This window comes from Natator depressus, chromosome 4 (genome assembly GCF_965152275.1).
Source record: "Natator depressus isolate rNatDep1 chromosome 4, rNatDep2.hap1, whole genome shotgun sequence".
Taxonomy (NCBI): domain Eukaryota; kingdom Metazoa; phylum Chordata; order Testudines; family Cheloniidae; genus Natator; species Natator depressus.
Genome location: NC_134237.1, coordinates 91,883,798 through 91,907,349, shown reverse-complemented (window position 1 = coordinate 91,907,349; position 23,552 = coordinate 91,883,798). Strand labels below are relative to the sequence as shown.

Here is a 23,552-nt window from a genome sequence, read left to right as displayed (position 1 = left end):
TCATTGTGAATGATACAATACTGAATTTGCATGTGACCAGCCAAAGTGAGATAAGCATGCCAGGTGTATGTGGATTACCTTCTGGTGACCTGTCTTAACTCACAGACCCAGAGAACATAATTTTTAGTACATAAACATAACTCTTCATATATTTCCCATGTATATATCTTACAATTATTATGTTGACCAGTGTGACACATGCTTTCACTGGGACCCTACATGACATTCTTTTGGTGAACGCAAGTGATCCCTATATCTCTGTGCCCTCTGGATCACAATAATCCCATCCTCCAATCAGAAGAGAGCTGGCAGCAGGACCCTGGGGCCAGATTTCCAGCCAGCTCTCTAGCCAATTGGGGATCATGGAGTGAGGGGGTACAGGTGGAGAGTGCAACTTCTCCAGTCCCCAGCTGATCAGGGCTCTGGGGGCAGGGCCAGCCCTCACAGCACTTCTGCTCATCTGTGAAGTGGGGGCAGCACCCACATTATTTATTGTATTCTAAAACTCAAAACCTAATCCTTGACTGTATTTTTTGTTCATATTATAAAGCAGCTATAATCAGAAGACCTTTGTACCAAAGGTGAAATCCTACCTCCAGTGAAGTCAATGAGAGTTTTGCCATTGACTTGAGTGGAGCCAGGATTTTACACCAATTATTATTATTAGGGTGAACACTAGACTACAGTTAGAGAAGAAACTTGAGGACAGTTTGCATGGGTTTGATTCAGCAATGTGAGCTTTCAATGGTCTGCTTGCCAGTGAAGAAGCAATGGCTTCTGATAGGCATCTTTTTAAATGGCAAGCAGTGGTGCAAAGAAATACACCATTTCCTTTGATGTCAACAAAGCCTTCTTGCGGCACTTTGCTCATCTCTATAATACACCTTTCGGAAAGGAAAGTTCAGATATTGTACCTTTCTCCTATATCACTTTAATGTGTCTAATGGGTTGTCCTCAGATTTCTATAAATATCGTAATGAGCCTTCTCCTAACAGTGTTGAACTGCAATTTCATTGCTACTGGAAAGGCAAGATAAAATAATGGCAAAAAATGGCAGATTGTGTTCAGAAAAGCTTAGCTTCTTCTGTACCAAGTACCAATACCATGCAATTCTTTTCTGAAATTAAGATGTCCATATCTAAGAAAAAGAGTTAGGATGCCTAAGGACTCCAGTAAGGTACTGTGATTTTTATGATAACACTAGCATTTTTTATGCAGCTGTGTGACACTATGTTTGACTTTTAAAACCATTTTAAAAAATCAACATCTAATATATTTAAGTAGTTCTTTAAAAATAATCAAGACCGTTAATGAAACTGACTGGTTATGGCCTTTTTGATGGCCATTTTTAAAACAACCCAAAAACATTGTTTTTATATTATATTAAGTTTATGCTAAAATGAGAATAAACCCCAGAACTGGAAAAAAATAAACACAGGAAACACTATTTATGGCTATAAAACAAAGTATCAAATGGATTGTTCTAGCTAGACTTCCACACACTATTTAATTTAACCCTATAGAACACCTATCCCATGGCCCACAAAGTTTTGGAATGTGTGTGTGAGTAATGGGGCAAATTGTAATTATTTTGTTTCTTTAATTTCTTCTAAAGTGATAGAATATACAAAACTTTGTATATGCCACCACGGGAAAGGACCCAAGTTTTAACAGTCACCAAACTGTTGTGGGTGTGAAAAGGATCAGCTTATGGAATGTTCATATCTATCTCACTAAATGACTCAGCTCACTATTTTGGAACTGTACATGGTTTAAAAGGTTACTAGTGATAAACTAGGTGTTAGAAGAAACTAAGTACATTCTGGAACATCAGCTAAAAAGTGTGGGAACTCTCCAAAAATCCTTTTAACCTAGCTACTGTATGACTTGAAACCATTTTTTTTTATTACAACCTGCAAAAAGAGAAAATATGTACAACTACTATTAAAGTTTTGCTATATAATAAAATATATTCATCCAACTATGTCTCTTCAATTGTTGAGTCTGATTGGCACAAGTCTGACAGGTTAAATGATCCAGTGAGAATTCTGCACTCATTGTGTCCTACTGCCTGTGAAAATCTAGGGAGGTATTCAGAGCTCAGGTGCAGTTGTGTGTTCCAACTCATTACACAAAATAAGTCTATTTCCCTCCCTTGTCTTAAGAACAATGGTTTGTTTATCTAAACTACAAATTCAAATATTTAAACAAATCTTTAGACCAATCTTAACAGGGGGTTATTATGTTCCTTTCCTGATATAATGTGAATAATGGTTTTAATTACTTAGAATAAACTCCCGTTATTTATTATAGATGGCTTGATGCTGTTCTAAGTTATATAAAAATCACAGGCATCAGAGGGAGCAGGTGGCCTATGATCCCTAGTTAACATACCAATTTGTAGACCAGAAACTACACATAATAAATTATATGTACTGTGCACACTCAGCAGTAAAATATTATACAACATTTCGGGGCTGGAAGCAACCAGCCAACCAACCAAGTGCAAGTTCATAAAATAACCGGTCTTTCTGATTTCCATTTATGCCTCCCTCCCCTAACTCGTGGGGGCAATGTTATGAAATGTTTTCAAAGGGATGTTCCCATGTCCAAATTGTATAATAAATTTCTTCCCCTGCTCAATAAAAATACATCTCCATCCTCTCCCCCAAGTCATCCCAACACACACACACACACACACACTCTCCACTGTGGAAGGACGTGCTTCTGTGATGCGGAAAAGCTTTCACGGATGATAACAAACAGACTGAGAAAATCTTTGAAGATCATAATGGAGTAGTGCCCTACTCCCTGAAAAGGGCAAAATAAGACAACTGGATACATAGTTTGCTGCCTACTGCTTTAATAAATGTCAGTTTCCTCACACACTAAACCTACAAGATTATTTAATGCCCCCCCCCAACAGCACCCACAGCCACTGCTGTTTTTCCCCTATAATATGTATTCCAGAATCTCCTTCAATCTAGTTTAAATTATTTTCAGCAATAGTTCTTCCATTTTTCTCCCAAGCAATCCTGTATTTATGAATATAGATATACGTAGACTCTAGTCTGTGTTTTTTGTTTGCTTGTTTTGTTTTTCAAGAGCATTCTCTCACGCTTTCTAGGTGATTATATGATCAGTGTCAGCAGAGACAAGATTTCCTTTCTTGATAAAAAGTCCTGTATCAAACATGGTAGTTTGCTAGTAAGTGGCTACTATACAAATACTCTGCTCCTTCCCCTAGATCACATAAGATAGCTCTCCTTTGTTCATTATAGTGGGTCACCAGTTCTGCTTCTATCATTTTCAGTTTGCCTGAAATTTTTATATTTATTTGTCCTCTGTTCGTTTAGATTGAGGATTCAGGCAATGTCATTTTCACAACACCATTTTACTCTGGCAGTTTGTATGGCATGTGTCATAATACGTAAAGTAGTTCCATAACAACTGGTCACAATAATTGGTTTAGTACTATTTAACAGCTATCTTGGTCAGAAATTTTTGCTTGTTTTTAATCTCTTTGTTTAAAAAGTACATTAAGCCTCTCAACCATTCTATCTTCCTGTTGTCATACATAGGTTGTATGCTGGTGTGGTATTTATATTATGGTAGTATACAAATGCCTAATTAGGATTGGGGTCCCATTGTGCTAGGTACTATAGAAACACGACAGCACCCCTGCTAGAAGTCCTGACCTTGAAATAGCACACGGTCAGTTTTGACATTGTTGGGACTGGCAATGATGGTGAATATTTTGTCCAGCACAGGCAGAATAGCTCTGGCTGCATCTGATTTTACTTATTCTAGCAGACAGTATCTTGAGTATTTATCAGTAATGCCCCTCTCCCTGAGAGCTCACTTCTAAAACAAAAGAATCCTCATGTAGTTATAATTACTGGGAATAAACTGCTGGGAGGCAGTGTGGCCTAGCGGCTAAATCATTAGACTGGGTCTCAGGAGACCTGGGTTGTATTCTCGGCTCTGCCACTAGCCTGCTGGGTGACCTTGGTTGAGTGACTTTACCTCCTTATGTCTCAGTTTCCCAATTGTAAAAAGGGGATAATGATACTTCCAAAGTGCTTTGAAATCTACTCAAGAAAAAGCACTATATAAGAGCTAGGTATTATCATTACTGTTCTTTGGTTTCTGAGTGAAATCATCATTATTTTGTCAGCAGTTTACAGCAGTCAATACAGGTCTCTTAACTGTGTCTACAACTTCCCTAATCGTTAAAGATTTTGCAGTTCCATTGATACCAAATGTGATTGGCATACTGATCCTCTAGTGATTAAGTTGTTTTGGTGGTTATGGAATGAGTGAAGTTGCCCTCTGCTAGGCTCTATATTAAAACAGTATGCTTCAAGTTGTAAACCTCACCATTCAATTCTGGATAGCTCTTTGACTTTACAATAGCCAAACCGAGCTAATAGTGTTTGGTGATTAGTAACAATGGTGACTAGGGCACCTTATACATATAGATCGGGGTGGGCAAACTCCGGCCCTTCAGACGTTTTAATCTGGCCCTCGAGTTCCCACCAGAGAGTGAGATCCAGGGCTTGCCCCGCTCTGCATGGCTCCCAGAAGCAACGGCATGTCCCCACTCCAGCTCCTACGCGTAGGGGCAGCCGGGGGCTCTGTATGCTGCCCCTGCCCCAAGCACCGGCTCTGCAGCTCCCATTAGCCAGGAACCACAGCCCATGGGAGCTGCAAGGGTGGTGACTGCAGATGGGAAAGCGTGCAGAGCCACCTGGCTGTGCCTCCACATAGGAGCCAGAGGGGGGACATGCTGCTGCTTCCAGGAGCTGCTTGAGGTAAGCGCCAACCGCAGCTTGCACCCTGACCCCCTCCTGCACCCCAATCCCCTGCCCTAGCCCTGATCCCCCTCCTGCCCTCTGAGCCCCTCGGTCCCAGCCCAGAGCACCCTCCTGCACCCCCCAACCCCTCATCCCCAGCCCCAGCCCCACCCCAGAGCCCGCACCCCCAGCTGGAGCCCTCAACTCCCCCGCACCCAAATCCCCTGCCCCAGTCCGGAGCCCCCTCCCACACCATGAACTCCTCATTTCTGGCCCTCTCCAGAGCCCTCACCCCTTCCTGCACCCCAACCCCCAATTTTGTGAGCATTTATGGCTGCCACACAATTTCCATACCCAGGTGTGGCCCTCATGCCAAAAAGTTTGCCCACCCCTAGTATAGATGAAAGTGTTCACAACCTCACACTTCACCCTAAAGATTCTCCCTGTCTGAGAATTTTTGCTTTCAGCATCTGTCAGGATTCAATTTGAAAGGGCTATGACATGTTATTTATCAGCTAGATGAGCTTTCATGAACCACAAGCGCATGTGAAAACTCAGAGAGGAATTATGACATGGTTATGTATTCAAAGATAGATTGTATGACTTTGATGCCTTAAGATATTTTCTTCCACATAAACAGCCTGTCATGTTTTGCAAGTGCTCAGAGTGAAGAAAAGGCAAAATTTAAGATGACTTGTGCAGTAAATGCACCATGCCAATAAATTACTAAATATCTGCAATGTTGCTGTCTTGGGCAATCGTCTAAATTCTTTAATGTCTATTGTACCTGGGCCGGCCACATCTGTCTGGAAATGTATGTCAGAACAATTTAAGCTGTTGTTTGAAAAAATAAAATCTGTTCTTGTTTAATGTATGTCGTCAAGCATTTCAGGACATTGAGTGCTTTATCATGTTCTTGGCATGTTGTTCTAAAGTATCATCACTGAATGTCACAAGCACAATATTCACAGGATCAGAAATTGTTAGATCCATGGATGGGTGTTTTGGCCAACTGAAGTCTATATCCTTCCATTTCAATAAACATACACTAATATGTACCTTACATATTATACATTGTTATACCTTACATTGTTTATTACACAAATATACATTATTGCAGTCTATATAGGTTTTCTACAAGATGGGTTGGACCACATCTTACCTATCTAGTTTCTTAGCCACAAGTCCCATGATGACCCCAAGTTTAGCAATCTTTGAGACAGAGGGATGGGTTCTGCTCATATTTACATGAGATATAAATCAATGTGAGTGCAGAATCAGGCTTACGGAATCATCCACAAACCTTTTCACAACCACTTTAACAATCTCCCTCACTGCAGTAGACTTCATCCCACTATGGAACCAGACCATGGAATGACTATTGCTCAAGATGGTTTTGCAGCTAACTGGAGCATCAAGCTTTGGGGATGGTACAGATAGCACACCAGCATTCCCAAAACTCACAATATTCACTTATCAGAAGTCTTGGATACCCTAAAGGAGTCTCGACCCAAGTCTTGTGAATCAGACTTCCTTCTTGTGAAAGAAAGTCATGAACAACAGGTGCCATTCCTAACTGAAACAGCCAATGCCTCCTTTAGAGAAGGAATCTTCTCTTCCTCCTTCAGACACATAATAGTATGACCAATACTGAAGAAACCTACCCTAGATATTTTTGCCTAGGAAACTACCCCGTGTCAAACCTCCCATTTCAGAGCAAGCTCATACAGAAGCTAGCAGAAAGACCAACTACAAGTTCATCTAACTGAAACTAACTTTCTAGACCTGGCTCAGTCAGGATTTGGGCCGGGACGTGAAAGCAAAACCGCCTTAATTTTGACGTATTTTTATTTGCCTTCTGGGTTTTGAGCCTTTTGAGGTCACATTTTCAAGCTTTTCTCCGCAACCATAAGGGCTAGAAACTTGTCTTCAAAAAAAAATCTGAGATTTTCATGTAACCACTTGACTCCAAGAGATGATGCTTTAAGAAAAACACCAAATATCACAAAACTCAATAAAATTGCAAGAACTGGTACATAGGTAGATCTAAGGACATGTGTAAGTATTTGCAGGATCAGTGCTTTAGATTACAAGGTCCTTAGGGTAAGGATTACTGTGCCTTTTATTTGTCTGTAAAGTACCAAGCACAGTTTGGCCTCTATTGAGCAAACCATCCTTATTCAGCAAAGTCCTGAAGTCTCATTTACTCAAAAGGGCCTCAAGCACATGATTAAAATTAAACATGTGCTTATATATTTGCTCAATAGGGCTGGACTTAGGCAAGTGCTTAAATGCTTTGCTGACCAATACTGAACATTTATGCTTTGTATACATAAGTAGATAACGGTCTTAAAATAAAAATGATCTTAGACCCTGACCTGGGCAATACAGTGAAAGTGATGCAAAGAGACCAATTCTCTAAAGTTTCTATTAGCCATGATTAGTTTTAAGTAGGATTTCTCACTAACTGTCTTATTAAAAAATCCAAACAAAATCCACTACGGTGTGAGCACTATGTAATTCTAACTTACAAAGAATGACCAAGTCAATGAACTTGTGCATGTCTTGTAAAATAAGACCTTCTGTAAATAGATGGTGCCATCTAATTCAATATGGGCTGTTTTTCATATTTTAAAAAGGGACATCGAAAAGATTTTCATTTAAATTTGGTTATTATCTGCTTCAGGTCGGTTATTGTTGTTGTTTGTTTTTGAAGTCTAGTACTTCAGCACAGGACATTTTAAAACATTTTTAAACACTTACAAACAGAAAACAGAAATTAATTTTTTTTTTTGCTTTTACAAATGACAGAAGATAGATGAAATCCAAGAACCAGAAAAATGGGAAGAAAACAAAAGTACATTTCTCGCAATCATGATAGAACAACTCTAAAAATTCTACTAAATTAATAACAGATCTATACAAGATGACTAAGAATTAAAACAACCGTTCTCTTTTAGTAAAACTGAATTATCCTTAATTTCATAGCACCACAAAAATACATCATTTGGATCCCCTTCTGCTAGCTTTCCAAGAGTTTTTAACTGACCACAGCTGTTTCTACAGTGTACATTATTTCGTAAATACTAGTACTTAAATTAAGGGCTCATCCACATGGAGATTTACTGCATGGCAAGCCAGGGTATAAACCTACCGCACACTAGTCTGCTGCGTGCTAAGTCTCTGTGTGGACCCTGCTACCACATACTAAAAGTTTGATAGTGCACTAGTATGGAACATTTATTGTACAGTACCAGGGTCCACGGAGAGATTTAGCATGCAGCAGGCTAATGCACTGTAAATTCATGTCCCACTTTGCCACGCACTAAGTTTCCATGTGGACAAGCTCTTAGTCAGTTTGACATGACAAAATGCTTTGTAGAGAGCCAAGATGGGTGAGGTAATATCTTTTGTTGGACCAACTTCTATTGATGAGAGAGAAAAGCTTTTGAGCTTACACAGAGCACTTCTTCAGGAAAGGTCATGGGAGTGTCACAGCTAAATACAAAGTGGACTGATGACAGACATCCAATACAACAAGAAAAAGTGGAACGAACTACAACAACTCCACAAACCACAGAACACCACGTCCAGGAGAAACCATGGCACCAGGCCGACCACATGGACAGTATACAACATCCCAACATCATCAATTTTTCAAGACTGTCCTCAACCAGAGCTGAAGTATCTGTACTCTCCCAAAAGACTGAACTTCTGCCTCACCACAGAACCTGATCATATTAGCATACTAACATGTGAAGAACTAGAAGAATTCTTCTATCAACTCTGCCTCAAAGAATTCTTTCATAGTGAAGACACACTGACATTTACCACATCCCCAGACAGTTCATATGAAAAACAAACCGTCTGACTGAACACCCCACAGCAGACGAAACCACACTCTTGATCATTACATTGATTACTTCAGAAAAACAACTGATTGTGAAATACTTAACAAACATCACAATCTCTCCACCGCTGAGAGATCAGCTAAAATATTATTAGAAGTAACAGTATTGTGGTAGTCTACAGGAGTCCCAGCCCTGGACCTGGAACACATTGTGCCAGATGCTGTACAAACACACAACTAAAAAATTACCCCTGCCTCAAAGTATTAATAAATAAAGACTATTTTACAAACACAATAAAAATTATAGAACATGAAACTAGTAAGTAAACATAGACAGAAAGTAAATTAAAACTACACCTCGCTAGAACACGGGATTTGGGATCCATGCACACTACTGCGTTAACTGCGGGGACCGCGTTAAAATGAATTGCAATTAAAGTAATTAAATTTGGGATCCATGGTCACGACTGTGTTATATGCAAATTCGCACTATGTAGACGCACATTCTAGTGAGGGTCTGGTGTATGTAATAATGACACATTGGATGCCAGCGATTAATGGCTGCACATTTCATTCTGGCTGGTTCTCATGAAATGTACAATCTGCCAGAACTTTACTGTCATGGTTTAAACTGTCACCAGAAACTCTATAAAATATGTATAAGAATAAACAACAGTAACTGTGATCATTTTATGTATTTCTTTTAATTCTTTCAATTGTGTAAAGAGCATTTTTTTAAAGCATGCTTTCAGCTCTAGTCAACTTTACAATAAGCTAAAAACACTCTCATTTTAAAAAAATCAATTCCTCAGTGATTCTTCTGCTTCTTCAGACCTCTTATGTGTTTCTCACCTTCCTCAAATTCCTCTGTTCAATTTCCCTTCCCAACTCAGCCTCTACTTTCTTCCTATTCTTCTTTCAACACCTCCAGAATGACTTCCCCATATTGCTCGAAGAGCTTTTCATATCAACATATTAGAAGTGGCCCTTCCCTGCCACTACAGAAACACTGATAGGTTTCAGTTTTGTATTTCTTAGGCATAACATTTCACCCGACTGACTGAGTAGAGGTGTTTAATTTTGTTTTTCAACTATCTAATCATATATTTTAGCTGTCTATCTTGCACAGGTGCCAAGACTGTATTCTTTTTATGAAAAATATAATCCATTTATTCTAAGTCATTCTGATTTTTTTGGACCCTTATGATACTGAATTTAAATAGTCTTTTAAACTTATAATCAAGTTTTTTTAAAAAAAGCATGTTACATTGACACCAGAAAAGTTTGTAGATATTACCGGATGAAGAATAACGAACAATCCAGAGGTTTTTACTGCTTTCTAACCTTTGACCAATGGCAGAAGAAGTAGCTGAGATTGGTGGAAATGAATAATCATGTATTTCAGATTTGGAAGCATTATTTTATCCAAGGCTTTACACTCTGCTAGGTAGCACCACTGCGTAACAGGGGCAAATACACCCCTTTTTTGAAAGTCTCCAGATAAAAGGTGGAGCTGACACAATTGCATGAGCGTCATCTACTGTACCTTGGTGTTACCCTTGATCAGACACTGAGCTATCAACAACATTTTGACAACACCAAAAAGAAGATAAAAACAAGGATTAACATTAACCAGAAGCTTGCTGACATGTGATACATGCGTGCTTCAAATGTCAGTACAAGTCCTGGTCTTGCCAACAGCAAAGTGTTATGCACCAGTTTGGTGCAAAAGCTCCCACACCAGTCTTGCTGACACTGAAATCAGTGCCATGCTCAGGATTCTTAGCGACTCTCTTAAATCAACACCAATCCCGTGGCTCTCAGTTTTGGTGGACATTGGGCCAGCCAACATTCAGATGAGAAGCTGCTGTGCTTCCACAGTGCAATAAGAGCCTGGCTGCTCCAGACCTGTCAAGACCTCAATCCACTGCAATTCTCCCAATTCAAATCCAGCAATCCTTTCTTGATCCACACATCAATGCTACAGGCCAACAGAAAGGACGCAGCACTCAATGGCTCAAATAGCGGGGCCACTTGTGACATCCCAAACAAACACCTGAGTGAAGATCCAAGGAAAGAAGTCCTGGGATTCTTCCTTTCCCATAGGCAGTGGACTGCACTCAACCACGTTCAGAAAATGCACAGAAGATGTGGCTATTTCTTCCACAAATGAAAGAAATCAAAGAATCATCAAATTGTGACTGTGGTGAGGTACAAACCATGTGACACATCTGTGACATTGCACTCCATATGTTTTATGGAAATATGCTCATGAGTGTGAATATGATGTAACTGGAATATGCTTTATGCAAAACGTCTCTTGTAAGGTATCATAACAAAGGTTATAAACTACTGAATATATTCCTCCTATTTGTATGCATGTATCATTCTTGTATATGAAGCTAGAAATATGAAGTATAACTCTGAGGTCCTATTGTGATTATGCAAAGTATGGGCCATTAATGGTCGTTTAGAATCTCGATGGCTCCCATTGACTAGGACAATTGGTTGTAAATGGTTTATTTACCTGAAAACCTTCCTGTGTATGTGTGGGCCGACCCAGGAAGAATGGAGACTAGAGGTCTTACAGTGACATGTGACCATGTCACATGATACTGGAATCCATCTTAATCCTTGTACTTTTCCATTGATAAGGAGGAGGTGGCGACAGGCACAGACAAAAGATTTCTGCCTTGTGCAAAAGCTATAAAAGGGGGTGGAGCAGGACAAAAGGTGCTGCCAATCATGAGAAAACCTCTGCTTACCACCTGAGATGTCTGCGGGAACTAACAAGGACTGCACCAGGGGATAGGATTGGCCCCAAAGTAGGAAGGAGTCTAGTCTGTGAAAGAAGCTTATTGGAACATCTCTGAGGGTAAGGTATTACCTGTAATTAGTTTCTTAATGTATTAGGCTTAGACTTGTGTGTTTTTGCTTTATGTTGCTTGGTGGATTACTTTGTTCTGGCTGTTATTACATGAAACCACTTAAATCCTGCCTTTTATACTTAATAAAATCATTTTTGTTTATTGAAAAACTCAGAGTAAGTGATTACTACCTGGGGGGAGCAAACAGCTCTGCATATCTCTCTATCAGTGTTATAGAGGGCAGACAATTTATGAATTTATGAGTTTTTCAGACTCACTGCTTCCCAGGATAGAGTCCCCCCTCCTGGAAATTTGGCCTACATTCTTTATTCCTAGATGCATACATTTACATTTGGCTGTATTAAAAGACATTTTGTTTGCTTGCGCCCGGTTTACAAAGCAATCCAGATCACTCTGAATCAGTGGCCTGTCCTCTTCATTATCTACCACTCCCCCAATTTTTGTCTCATCTGCAAACTTAATCAGTGATGATTTTATGTTTTCTTCCTCGTCACTGATAAAAATGTTAATAAACATAAGGCAAGAACCAATCCCTGTGGGACCCTACTGCAAACACACCCATTCGATGATGATTTCCCATTCACAGTTGCATTTTGAGACCTATCAGTTAGCCAGTTTTTAATCCATTTAATGTGTGCCATGCTCATTTTATATTGTTCGTTTTTTTAATCAAAATGTTGTGCGATACCAAGTCATGAAACAATGAAAATTTTATCAATGCATTTTCTTCCATCCTCTTTAAACTCCTTCTAGAACTTATTTGATATCATCACTTTTATGTAGTAGGAAGTTGCACATTGTCTAGTATAATTATTTCAAGTATTTGTTTACATTTTTCACAGGCTTTTTAATGTCTTAGGAAGTCATTTAAGAGGCTCAAATAATCTAAAATCTGATTTTGCTACGTTTTATTTCTTACTTGCTTGAAATACTGCAAGAAGACTAAATCTCTTGTTATTTTCACCTCACATATATGGCATTAAATATATATGAAGTAAACACAAATATAAATACCAAGATATTTTGGGAGGGGTTCAGGTTATGCATCCAATGAACCATTTGAATGATATATTATTAATTAATGGAAAATTTAATGCAGTCATATTTTAAAAACTAAATCTTATAAGAAATATAATCTCAAAGTTTTACATCCTAAATGACCTTGGCTTCTGATAGATCAGATCTAAAAGATATCTCTCTATCTGCAAGTAAGCAGAGGATCTGCAAGATAAATTATCTACCGGATACCCACTTAAAAGGTTGATTCATATAAAGCAACCAAAAATTACCCCCAAAGAAGGATTACTGAGAATTAGGAGTTGGATTTGGGTGACACATTTAGGTTTGGAAAACCAGCAATATTTTTTGACAGGCCACCATTTCAATTCCTCCTTGCTACTCCACAATCTGTCAGCATCCATCTCTGTTGACACCGCTGCCATGAGAAGTAGATACCTGCTAAGGTTTCTCTTTTTTTAGCAGAATCTTATGTAGCCCTTTAGGATTTATGCACATTCTGCCTGCCCAGCCTAATGGGAACATGTAGTACATCCCTCCAAATATATATCAGTAAAATGAAAATCAAACTCCCTGCACTACATTGACAGTAGGAACAGGAGAAAATTGTGGCCACGGAAAAATTGCTTATCTTTCAAGTTTTTGGTCTCTATTCAAATGTGGCAATAACCTGAAAATACTAGTTTTTTCCTAATTTTTATATTTTAATTGCCAAGACATAACTGTTATAGTGTAAATAGATTAGCTACTGCCATGTTATCCCATGCCTCATCTACCTGGTAGGTTTAGTTCTCGCACAGTTGATGCATACTAATTGGTGTGCAATATGTAAGCTGTACCAGTAGCATACACACTGGATGACTGTGGCCTCTTTCAATTTTCATCACTGTGTACGCATGGGAAGGTCTTGGTATATACTATGTGCATGGCATTCTGGGAGGGTATCCCATGATCTCTGCTTTGCTGCTGAGCAGTGTGTGGTCTGCAATTTTTCCTGCTGTGCATTGTGGGATGCATAGCAGAAGCCAGTGGAAGTCTGGGAAAACAGTGTTTCTGGGCTCAGAAAACCAATGTCAATTGCTGGGAAAGGGTCATTCTGCAGAACTGGGATGACCAGCACTGGAGGGACAATTTCAGAATGGGGAAGGCAACCTTTTTTGAAATCTGTGCTGAACTAGCTCTGGAGCTGCAGGGGCAGTGTATCAACATGAGGTGCTCTGTACTTGAGGACAAATGGGTTGCCATTACCATCTGGAAGCTGGCCACCCCTGAATGTTAACAGACCAGCGCCAAACAATTTGGCATCAATTGTTGAGGCTATTGCCATACAGGGGTGTGATGCCATACATAAGGTACTGTTGCACCAGGTTATAAACCTTATTAATGTTCAGGAGATTGTTGATGGCTTTGTAAGCATGGGGTCCCCAAACTGTATTGGGGAAACTGGCAGGATCCATCTGTCTATTGCTTGCCCCCAACAGCAGGGTTTGGAGTTTATAAACAGAGAGGGGTCTTTCTCCATAGTGTTCCAAGGCCTGGTTGATTGTCATGGTAGATTCACAAACATAAATGCAGGGTGGTGTGGAGAATCCATGATGCTAGCATCTTTCAGAACTCAGCTCTGTGTACCTTAATGAATAATTAAGTTGTCATGGGATAAGAGGGAAGATCCTTTCATGGTTTGAGAAATGGTTAAAAGACAGGGAACAAAGGGTAGGAATAAATGGTAAATTTTCAGAATGGAGAGGGGTAACTAATGGTGTTCCCCAGGGTCAGTCCTAGGCCCAATCCTATTCAACCTATTCATAAATGATCTGGAGAAAGGGATAAACAGCGAGGTGGCAAAGTTTGCAGATGATACTAACTGCTCAAGATAGTTAAGACCAAAGCAGACTGTGAAGAACTTCAAAAAGATCTCACAAAACTAAGTGATTGGGCAACAAAATGGCAAATGAAATTTAATGTGGAAAAATGTAAAGTAAGGCACATGGGAAAAAATAACCCCAACTATACATACAATATGATGGGGGCTAATTTAGCTACAACTAATCAGGAGAAATCTTGGAGTCATCATGGATAGTTCTCTGAAGACAGTCACGCAGTGTGCAGCGGCAGTCAAAAAAGCAAACAGGATGTTAGGAATCATTAAAAAAGGGATAGAGAATAAAATGGAGAATATCTTATTGCCCTTATATAAATCCATGGTACTCCCACATCTTGAATACTGTGTACAGATGTGGTCCCCTCATCTCAAAAAAAATATACAGGCATTAGAAAAGGTTTAGAAAAGGGCAACTAAAATGATTAGGGATTTGGAACGGGTCCCATAAGAGGAGAGAATAAAGAGGCTAGGACTTTTCATCTTGGAAAAGAGGAGACTAAGGGGGGATATGATAGAGGTATATAAAATCATGAGTGGTGTGGAGAAAGTGAATAAGGAAAAGTTATTTACTTGTTCCCATAATATAAGAACTAGGGGCCACCAAATGAAATTAATGGGTAGCAGGTTTAAAACAAATAAAAGGAAGTTCTTCTTCACTCAGCGCACAGCCAACATGTGGGAACTCCTTGCCTGAGGAGGTTATGAAGGCTAGGACTATAACAGGATTTAAAAGAGAACTGGATAAATTCATGGAGGTTAAGTCCATTAATGGCTATTAGCCAGGATGGGTAAGGAATGGTGTCCCTAGCCTCCATTTGTCAGAGGGTGGAGATGGATGGCAGGAGAGAGATCACTAGATCTTTACCTGTAAGGTTCACTCCCTCTGGGGCACCTGGCATTGGCCACTGACGGTAGACAGGATACTGGGCTGGATGGACCTTTGGTCTGACCCAGTATGGCCATTCTTATGTTCTTATGAGACTTTTCCCCCATTATTACTATGGACATTAATGGTGTGGAGAGTACACTAGTTATCCTGAAACACTCATCTTATAATTTGCTTCTCTAGCTAATTAAGCAATTCACAGGGCACTTGAACAGAAGAAAGGAACTGTTTAAGTCTGTGGCCTCAATAGTTGCAGAATGACAGTGGAGCACGCATTTGGCCATCTTTGAGTCTCAGGCCTCAAAATATGCAGCTATACATCCACGTTATCCCAGGGAAGAGGGTTGGTGAATGGATTAAGACCATTGCAGTGTCTTTTATGGGGTGATAGAACTGGCACATTGTGGCATTCCTTATTTTATTTTGTGATTGTAAAATCCTATAACATGCAAAATTTATTCATTTATTTATGATTACAGATTCTTTATGAATGAATTTAATGGTTTTGTTATTAAACAACAATTTTATATAACAACCACAAATAAACCTTTAATTAAAACAACAATGAAACACTGCAGCAGAGGGCACAACAAAAGAATGTGGGTGGGGGGAGGTCTCCAGTTCATAGGTGAGTTTATGCCTTGCCTCTGCATCTTCTTGTTCTTCTCTCTCCTGGTGTAGAGTGTTGGGTCTTGAAAGAGCTGGGCTTGCAGGTGCAACTGTTCTCGCTACCCTGAGCTTGGGCCAGGGAGTGGACTGGCACCTGGGAGCATGGCTACAGGGGTACAGAGGGGAACACATGAGGGTATTCCCAGTATCCTGTAGTGTCTGGGGCACTACATTGTCTGCAGCAAATCATTCTGCATCTGTATTGCCTCCAGGGGCTGCTTTTACATGTCCCTGTCTTTCTCTACAGTGTTTTTTGCTATGGCAATGCTGTCTCTGGCCACTTCAACACCCTCTCTGGAGAGCTTCCTGCCTTTTTCCCTCTGTGACCCCAAATACAACCTCCAGCTCTCTCTGATGTTTTCAATTTGGGGGCGGGGGTGCGTCAGAAATGTGGTCTGCAAACATTTCATCCTGACTTCTCCGTTTCTTCCTCTTCAAGTTAGCCAGCCACTCAACTGTTGATGAAGACCCTGTCCTTAAGGGTCTGGCTGCTGCAGGTGCCATAGAATAGGAGAGTAGCAGGAAAAACAAGCAGTTATTGTTCATATTCCAGAGAGGCTAGAATAGCATTTTTAAACATGTATTTCTCATTTCCCCTCCCTGAGATTCTTTTCCAGACTTAAAGGGACCTCAGAGATGATCAGTGGCGTGTGCATGGAGGCTCGATTGGGAATTTCTGGGTGTGCATATATGCTGTGTGGATTTGCAGTTGTGCCTTACAAGATACAGATGGTTAGGAATTATATTCCCAGTTTGGCTTTGCAGTTTAGGCAGTGCCTTGGAGGTGATTTTATGGTATCAGAGGGACTAATAAGGGCCATCTGGGAGAGAACGGGAAAGTAATCCCCTCTATATCCCCTTTAGGTGCCCTGGCTCTCAATAATGTTACACTGAGGCAAGTGACAAGGAGACAGAGAATGGTGTTATTCCAAAAGGCAGAGGGCAGACCAGTGAGTTATGCTGTGAAGTTATTCACCAAGATGGTCCCCCCAGAAGTGCTGCAGGAGTAGAAGGGAGTTGTGTGCTGTACCAGAAGCAAGGAGTGCAGCTATTCCACAGAACGTTTGGACCAAACCTGTGCTATTTCTTAGTATTAGATTCTGCTTTATCTTCCCTGCAGACATGCTGAAAGTGCACAGAGAAACAAATAAGGCTTCAGACAATCAGTGCAGAACCATAACTGCTCCCATTCTTTTTCTGTGTGAGCCTGTGAAAAGCCATTAAGAGCTGCATGGCTATGCTATCCCTAAGGTAAACTTCTTATCCTATATGAATGCATCTTACAGGACACATATACCTCAGCAGGGAGCTGTAGTCTTTGTACCTTTATGGGCATGCAATGCCCATGTCTACCTCATGTAAACTGAAAACACTAACTAAACTTTTTTTCCCTGTCACCACTGTCTCCATAACCTGTTGAATTTCATGCACAACTGAATGTTTTCATTATTTGGGTATGCTGCCATGAGGGGAGGAGAAGAATGGTGGGGCAGAGGTGACAGCTGTGCCATGCTGCTGGCTATTATTTTGAGCAGGCAGCTTTATTTTGTTTGGTGGGGGGCACAGGGGCATGCATTCACTGAGCAGGACAGGTGCAGGGAGAGAAAAGGAAACTAGGTAGATTGGTATGTGCCTTCCGTGCCACAAGTCCCTGCTTGCAGCTTCCTGAACAGGCCAGTGTTCCTGTCAGGGTTCTCTCCCCACTCTGAACTCTAGGGTACAGATGTGGGGACCCACATGAGAGACCCCCTAAGCTTATTTCTACCAGCTTAGGTTAAAAATTCCCCAAGGCATAAATTCTCCCTTGTACCTTGGATTAGGTAACGCTGCTGCCACCATCAAGTGATTTAGACAAACTCAGTGAAAGGACAACTTGGAGTTCCTACTCCCCCATAATATCCTCCCAAGCCCCCACACCCCTTTCCTGGGGAGGCTTGAGAATAAACAAGATGAGCACAGACCAACCTTGGGTTTTTTTAGGACACTAAAAAAAAACCCAATCAGATTCTAAAAGAAACAGAACTTTAAAGAAAAAAGGTAAAAGAAGCACCTCTATAAAATTAGAATGGAAGATAATCTTACAGGGCAATCAGATTCAAAAACACAGAGGATTTCCCTCTGGGCCAAACTTTAAAGTTACAAAAAGAAAACCAGGAATACACCTTCCTCTCAGGACAGAAAAAATCACAAGCCAAAACAAAATAAGCTAATGCATTCCCTTGCTCGTACTTACTAATTCTAATGGAGTTAGATTGCTTGCTTCCTTGATCTGTGTCTGGCAAGCACACAGAACAGAAGACCAAAACCTTTCCCGCCTTCTCCCGCCCCCAGATTTGAAAGTGTCTTGTCCCCTTATTGGTCCTTTTGGTCAGGTGCCAGCCAGGTTACCTGAGCTTCTTAACCCTTTACAGATAAAAGGATTTTGTGCCTCTGGCCAGGAGGGATTTTATAGCACTGGATACAGGAAGGTTGTTACCCTTCCCTTTATATTTATGACAGTCCCGAAAGATGCATGCATCATGCACCTTTCCAGACCAGCCTGCATTAATGTCCATGAAATGCCCACAGTGATCCACAAGCACCTGGAGAACCACTGGGAAATACCCCTTCTGATTAATGTACTTGGTGGCTAGAAGGTCTGGTGCCAGAATTGGAATGTGTGTGTCATCTATCGCCCCTCCGCAGTTCGGGAAGCCCATTTGTGCAAAGCCATCCACAATGTCATGCACGTTGCCCAGAGTCACCGTCTTTTGGAGCAGGATGCGATTGATGGCCCTGCAGACTTCCATCAACTTGAGTCCAACGGTTGATTTTCCCACTCCAAACTGGTTAGCAAGTGATCGGCAGCAGTCTGGAGTAGCCAGCTTCCACAGTGCAATCTCCATGCGCTTCTCCAATGGCAGGGCAGCTCTCAGTCTCGTGTCCTTGCGCCACAGGGCTGGGGCGAGCTCATCACACAGTCCCATGAATGTGACTTTCCTCATCCAAAATTCTACAGCCATTGCTCGTCATCATCCCAGAGGTGCATCACGATGTGATTCACCACTCAGTGCTTGTTTTCTGAGCCCAAAAGCAGCGTTCCACTGTGGTCAGAACCTCCGTGAATGCCACAAACAATCTCGTGTCGTAGCTACTATGTGTGGTGAGATCAATGTCACACTGCTCTTGCCTTGTAGTTTAAGGAATAACTCCACTGCCATTCGTGACGTGTTGGTCAGAGCGAGCAGCACACTGGTCAACAGTTCGGGATCCATTCCTGCACCCCGAAGAGGCAGGGTGAGCAATACACAAACCATTGAAAGACGACGCCAAATGCAGACAGAAGCACAGGGATTGCGGGGATGCAAAACAATGCATCACAGGGCACTGGAACAGGACCCAGGATGCCCCATGACCCCTTCCGCCTTCCCACAACTCTTAGCAGCAGAAGAGAAAGAGGTGCTCTGTGGGATAGCTGCCCAGAGTGCAAAGCTCCGAATACTGCTGCAAGTGTGAACATGCTATTGCGCAGGCAGCTGACAGTGTGAACACACAACAGCAGTTTCTCTTCAGTGCTCTCTGAGCAGCGCTATAACTCCCAGCGCTGTAACTCTGCCATCGTAGACATGCCTTTAAGTTAGTGCAGGCTAAACCACCCACGTAGAAAAGCCCCCAGTCTTACAGAAAGCTGTCTTCAGACAAAGAATAACGTGTGAATTTATTCTCCTTCCACTCCATCCACCTCATTGAGTTACGAACTTTGCACCCCTCTCCCATCCCATTCACTCTCAGAAAGGGGTGTGAACTTCAAATCCTAAATGGAACATTTAAAAGTGACCTGCAAACATGTTGTTTTAGTTGGGTTTGTGCCCTTTTTCACTTCTTTATAACATTATAAAGAGGATCTTTTTTCTACTTGTTAAACGTTATCAGGAAAGTTAAACATAGCCTTCCCTGGTATTGCTGGATGATTTTTTGTGGGGGAAGGAGTGTCAGAGGTGTATCCTCCGAACTCTCACTCCTTAAGTGGAGGAACAGGAATGCGGAATCTTTAACCAAGTGCTAGTCGCTGTGGCAGCGCTTTAACGTGGCTTGTGTGGTCACGGCAGAGCACTGAAACAGAGCTCTCCCAGCACTCTAAAAAAACCACCTCCATGAGGGGCATAGCTCCCAGTGCTGGTACACTGTCTACACTGGCAATTTACAGTGCTGAAACTTGCTGTGCTAAGGGGGGGTGTTTTTTCACACCCCGAGCAAGAAAGTTGCAGTGCTGTAAATTGCCAGTGTAAACAAGCCCTCAATTGCCTAATGAATGCTTGAGTGAAAGGATGTCTGAGGGCTTGTCTACACTGGCAATTTACAGCGCTGAAACTTGCTGTGCTAAGGGGGGTGTTTTTTCACACCCCTGAGCAAGAAAGTTGCAGCGCTGTAAATTGCCAGTGTAGACAAGCCCTCAGACATCCTTTCACTCAAGCATTCATTAGGCAATTAAGTTAAATAGGTGTTAACAAAAAAACAAAGAGTTTTAAACTCTCTGACAAAACATCCTATCCCTTCTCAACTGTTGGGCTTTCAGACTCTTGGTACAAAGACCTGAATTTCAAATGGAAAAAACCAGGAGTAAGAAACGTGGTTTGTGGTTTTGGTTTGTTTGTTTGTTTTTTAGTTTAAAAAGGAAAACTAAAACAACTTTGCAGACCTTCTGTATTTATCAAAAACAAAAAAGGCACCAGCCTATTTCCCCCTTTATGTCACTTTTAATTTTCAACATTATTAAACATGAATGATCTCATTATTTTCCTTTAAAAAAGGAAAGTCAGTGCAAAATTACATGAATGGGACATTAAAGTTGCATAATTAATTGTAAAAATCAGGACATGCTATTGCTGAAGTTCCTAAAATAATATTAACTCAGGCCCTTTCCATACACGCTGCTAAATGTACACTATAAAATACACAAGACAAAAATATATTTATCTTATTTTTCTTAAATTAGTAGAATAGAAAACACTACAAACGTAGTACATGGCTGAGTTACTGTTGCATTAGAAACCGTAAATTTTGTTTACCCTGACTTGTTTATTAAATTTTACTTTGATTATTCATAACATTTTATGCATTTAATTACATATTACATATATATTGTAATATTGATTGTGCTAAGAAAGCAACCCCTGACTGCATTGCAGTTCTGTTCTAACTTGTGGCACAAATTATTCAAACTATTATAATGACACTAATTAATTTCTTCCCAGCAAAAATACTAAGCTTGTTCTAACAGAAGAGCTTGAAGACAGTTTAGTAAGGCAGAAATGCTGGGGGGATAGCTTTGACTAGCAGGATTTTTGCAATGAAAAGGCCATAGGCTTAGCTCAGGACTGTTTTGTTCTGATTAGATATGCAGTATTATGCTACAAGGGGCTCTACTCACTGACTGATTTTAGTTCCCAAATACCTGTCATCACCATCACTGATGCACTCAGGAAGAGCAAGGCTACAGCCGAACAGCATGATGTGTTGATAGCAGCTGAGGCGGTTGAGATAACTGAAGAACTTGAGGAACTTTTCCATTTCAATGCTTTTGACAATGGAAAGAACTGATGTTAGAGTGGTGTGGTTATATGGCAGCATTTGGCACTGGCTGTAGGTGATATTTATGCAGGCACCTGTGAAATCAAAACAGTTAAATTTAGAACATATGAACCAATTAAAATCTTATATGGTGACAGTAAGTATCTGCTGAATTGAATAGTTAACTTTAAACACTATCACTTCACACCATGAAAGAGGAGCATTTTCTTAGTGCTTGAAGAACCTGGAGAAGTTTGGGGTTTAGTTTGGATATGCAGCCAAAAGTTTGGCTTTCACATTTATCTGAACCTCTTGGTTCTTCAAAACTGGATTGGAAACTATATATAACAGGCTCCCTCATGAGTTTTACGTTAAAGTTACAATACACAGACCATGAGAATACCCTCTTGTGGTATTTTTACATAAACTGTTCTGGCTGAAAGAGGGAAGGAAGCAGAAGAGATCAATTAAGGCTAGTTGGGCCTTCCACAGGCTTCTCCTGTCCTCTTTTTATTTTATCCAGATTGGTTCTCCCATCCCTAATTTTTCTGCGATACATTGAAGGTTCTCAGAGGCCCACAGAAGACCTAGTAAAAATCAAGGGATAAAATCTTGGACCCATTGAGGTCAATGGCAAGACTCCCATTGACTTATTTGGGCCGCAATTTCACCCAAGGGTTTTTAAGATTTCCTCTCCTCTGCATACTGCTAATGAAAGTAAGAGTAAAACACTGACTTGAGGGAGGCATAGTACAGGTGGGCATTACACAAGCCTTCCCATACCACTGCACAGGAGTGCACACCACTCTTGATCTTCAATTCCCTGTTAGTCCCATGCTGAGCACCTTTTGGCATATAGAGTGCCAAGTCTATTTGCACAGAGCCAAATTTTTCAGAAGAATTTAGGGTCAGATTTTCAAGTGCTCGGTGCCCTTAAACAAAGGCAATTTTTCAGAAAAGCACATAAATAAAGGCCAGATTTTCAAAGGTGATCAGCACCCAGTTGCTCCCATTGAGACACCTATGGACAGATTTTCAAAACATCTCTATATTCAATATATTTAGCTCTTCTGAAAATCTGGCCACTTATTTTGGTGCCTATTTTGGGCCCAAAAGTGAAATGCTTTAAGTGCATGGAATTTTTTAAAAAACATCATAACAGAGTCTCAAATATGGATATGATGTAATCAGTCAAACATCTAGTTTGGTGGTCAGGGCCACCATACCAGACAGTTTAACGTATTTTACTGAACATGTGTAAAAGTATTTTGGACATCCTGAGAAGTGCCCCAATAGCCTATTAATCTTAGCCTGGCATGACTAATTGCTATTAGAATCTGGCTCCTTAATTTTACATTTCTTTAAAAAAAATTTTTTTAATCTTATTTTAGAGAAGGATTTATTGAGCCTATCCTTCCACTAAGAAAAATAGTTTCTAGTAGAGGACTAATGAAAATATTAGGGAAAAGCTTATAAACTCCTTCTCTATTATTTTGAATATGTTTGTTCTTATATTATCTTTTTGTATATACTTCAGTTCCTGTATTCATCAGATCCTTTCCTCAGTGAGCCCAGTTACACTTTTCAGCAGTGGTGTAGGGCCCAACAGCCACTTTCAACTCAGTTTCTATTGCAAAAAATGATTTGGGGGTAAACAGCACCAACTGAATTAAAATCAGGTGACGGGCCATGGACTGGTGCTAAACTATAGTCAATGATGCTGAGCTCATCTGAGGAAAGCAGCTCCTTAAACCTGCTCCTAGATCAGTTTTTTAAAGCAATGTGCAGTTCAAAGAAGTCTGGCTACCTCTGGAAAACTGCAGTTCTCTGAGGCCAGGCTCTGAGGGGAAACAGCAGCTGTGCTTTAAATTGCCACCAGGAGGAGCACTTGCCATTAAATATAAGGGGCAAAGAGATTTTATTTTTTCTTTTGGTAATGAAATATTCCAGCTGCACAGATGGTAGTCAGTGCACAGCAGTGATATCACCCAAAAGGCCCAAATGGCTGGAAAGA

General features: G+C 40.7%; 1 protein-coding gene across 6 annotated transcripts in view; it reads right to left on the bottom strand.

The window, feature by feature from the left end:
- The window catches only part of CORIN (corin, serine peptidase), a 311,181-nt gene that overhangs the window by 180,714 nt on the left and 106,915 nt on the right, over positions 1–23,552 (bottom strand). For 4 of the 6 annotated variants that reach the window (XM_074951457.1, XM_074951456.1, XM_074951458.1 and 1 more), the window contains one exon: positions 21,399–21,633. In XM_074951457.1, coding sequence (XP_074807558.1) covers positions 21,399–21,633 — 235 coding nt within the window. The remainder of the gene's footprint in view (positions 1–21,398; positions 21,634–23,552) is intronic. The other 2 variants (XM_074951459.1, XM_074951455.1) reach the window with 1 other exon arrangement.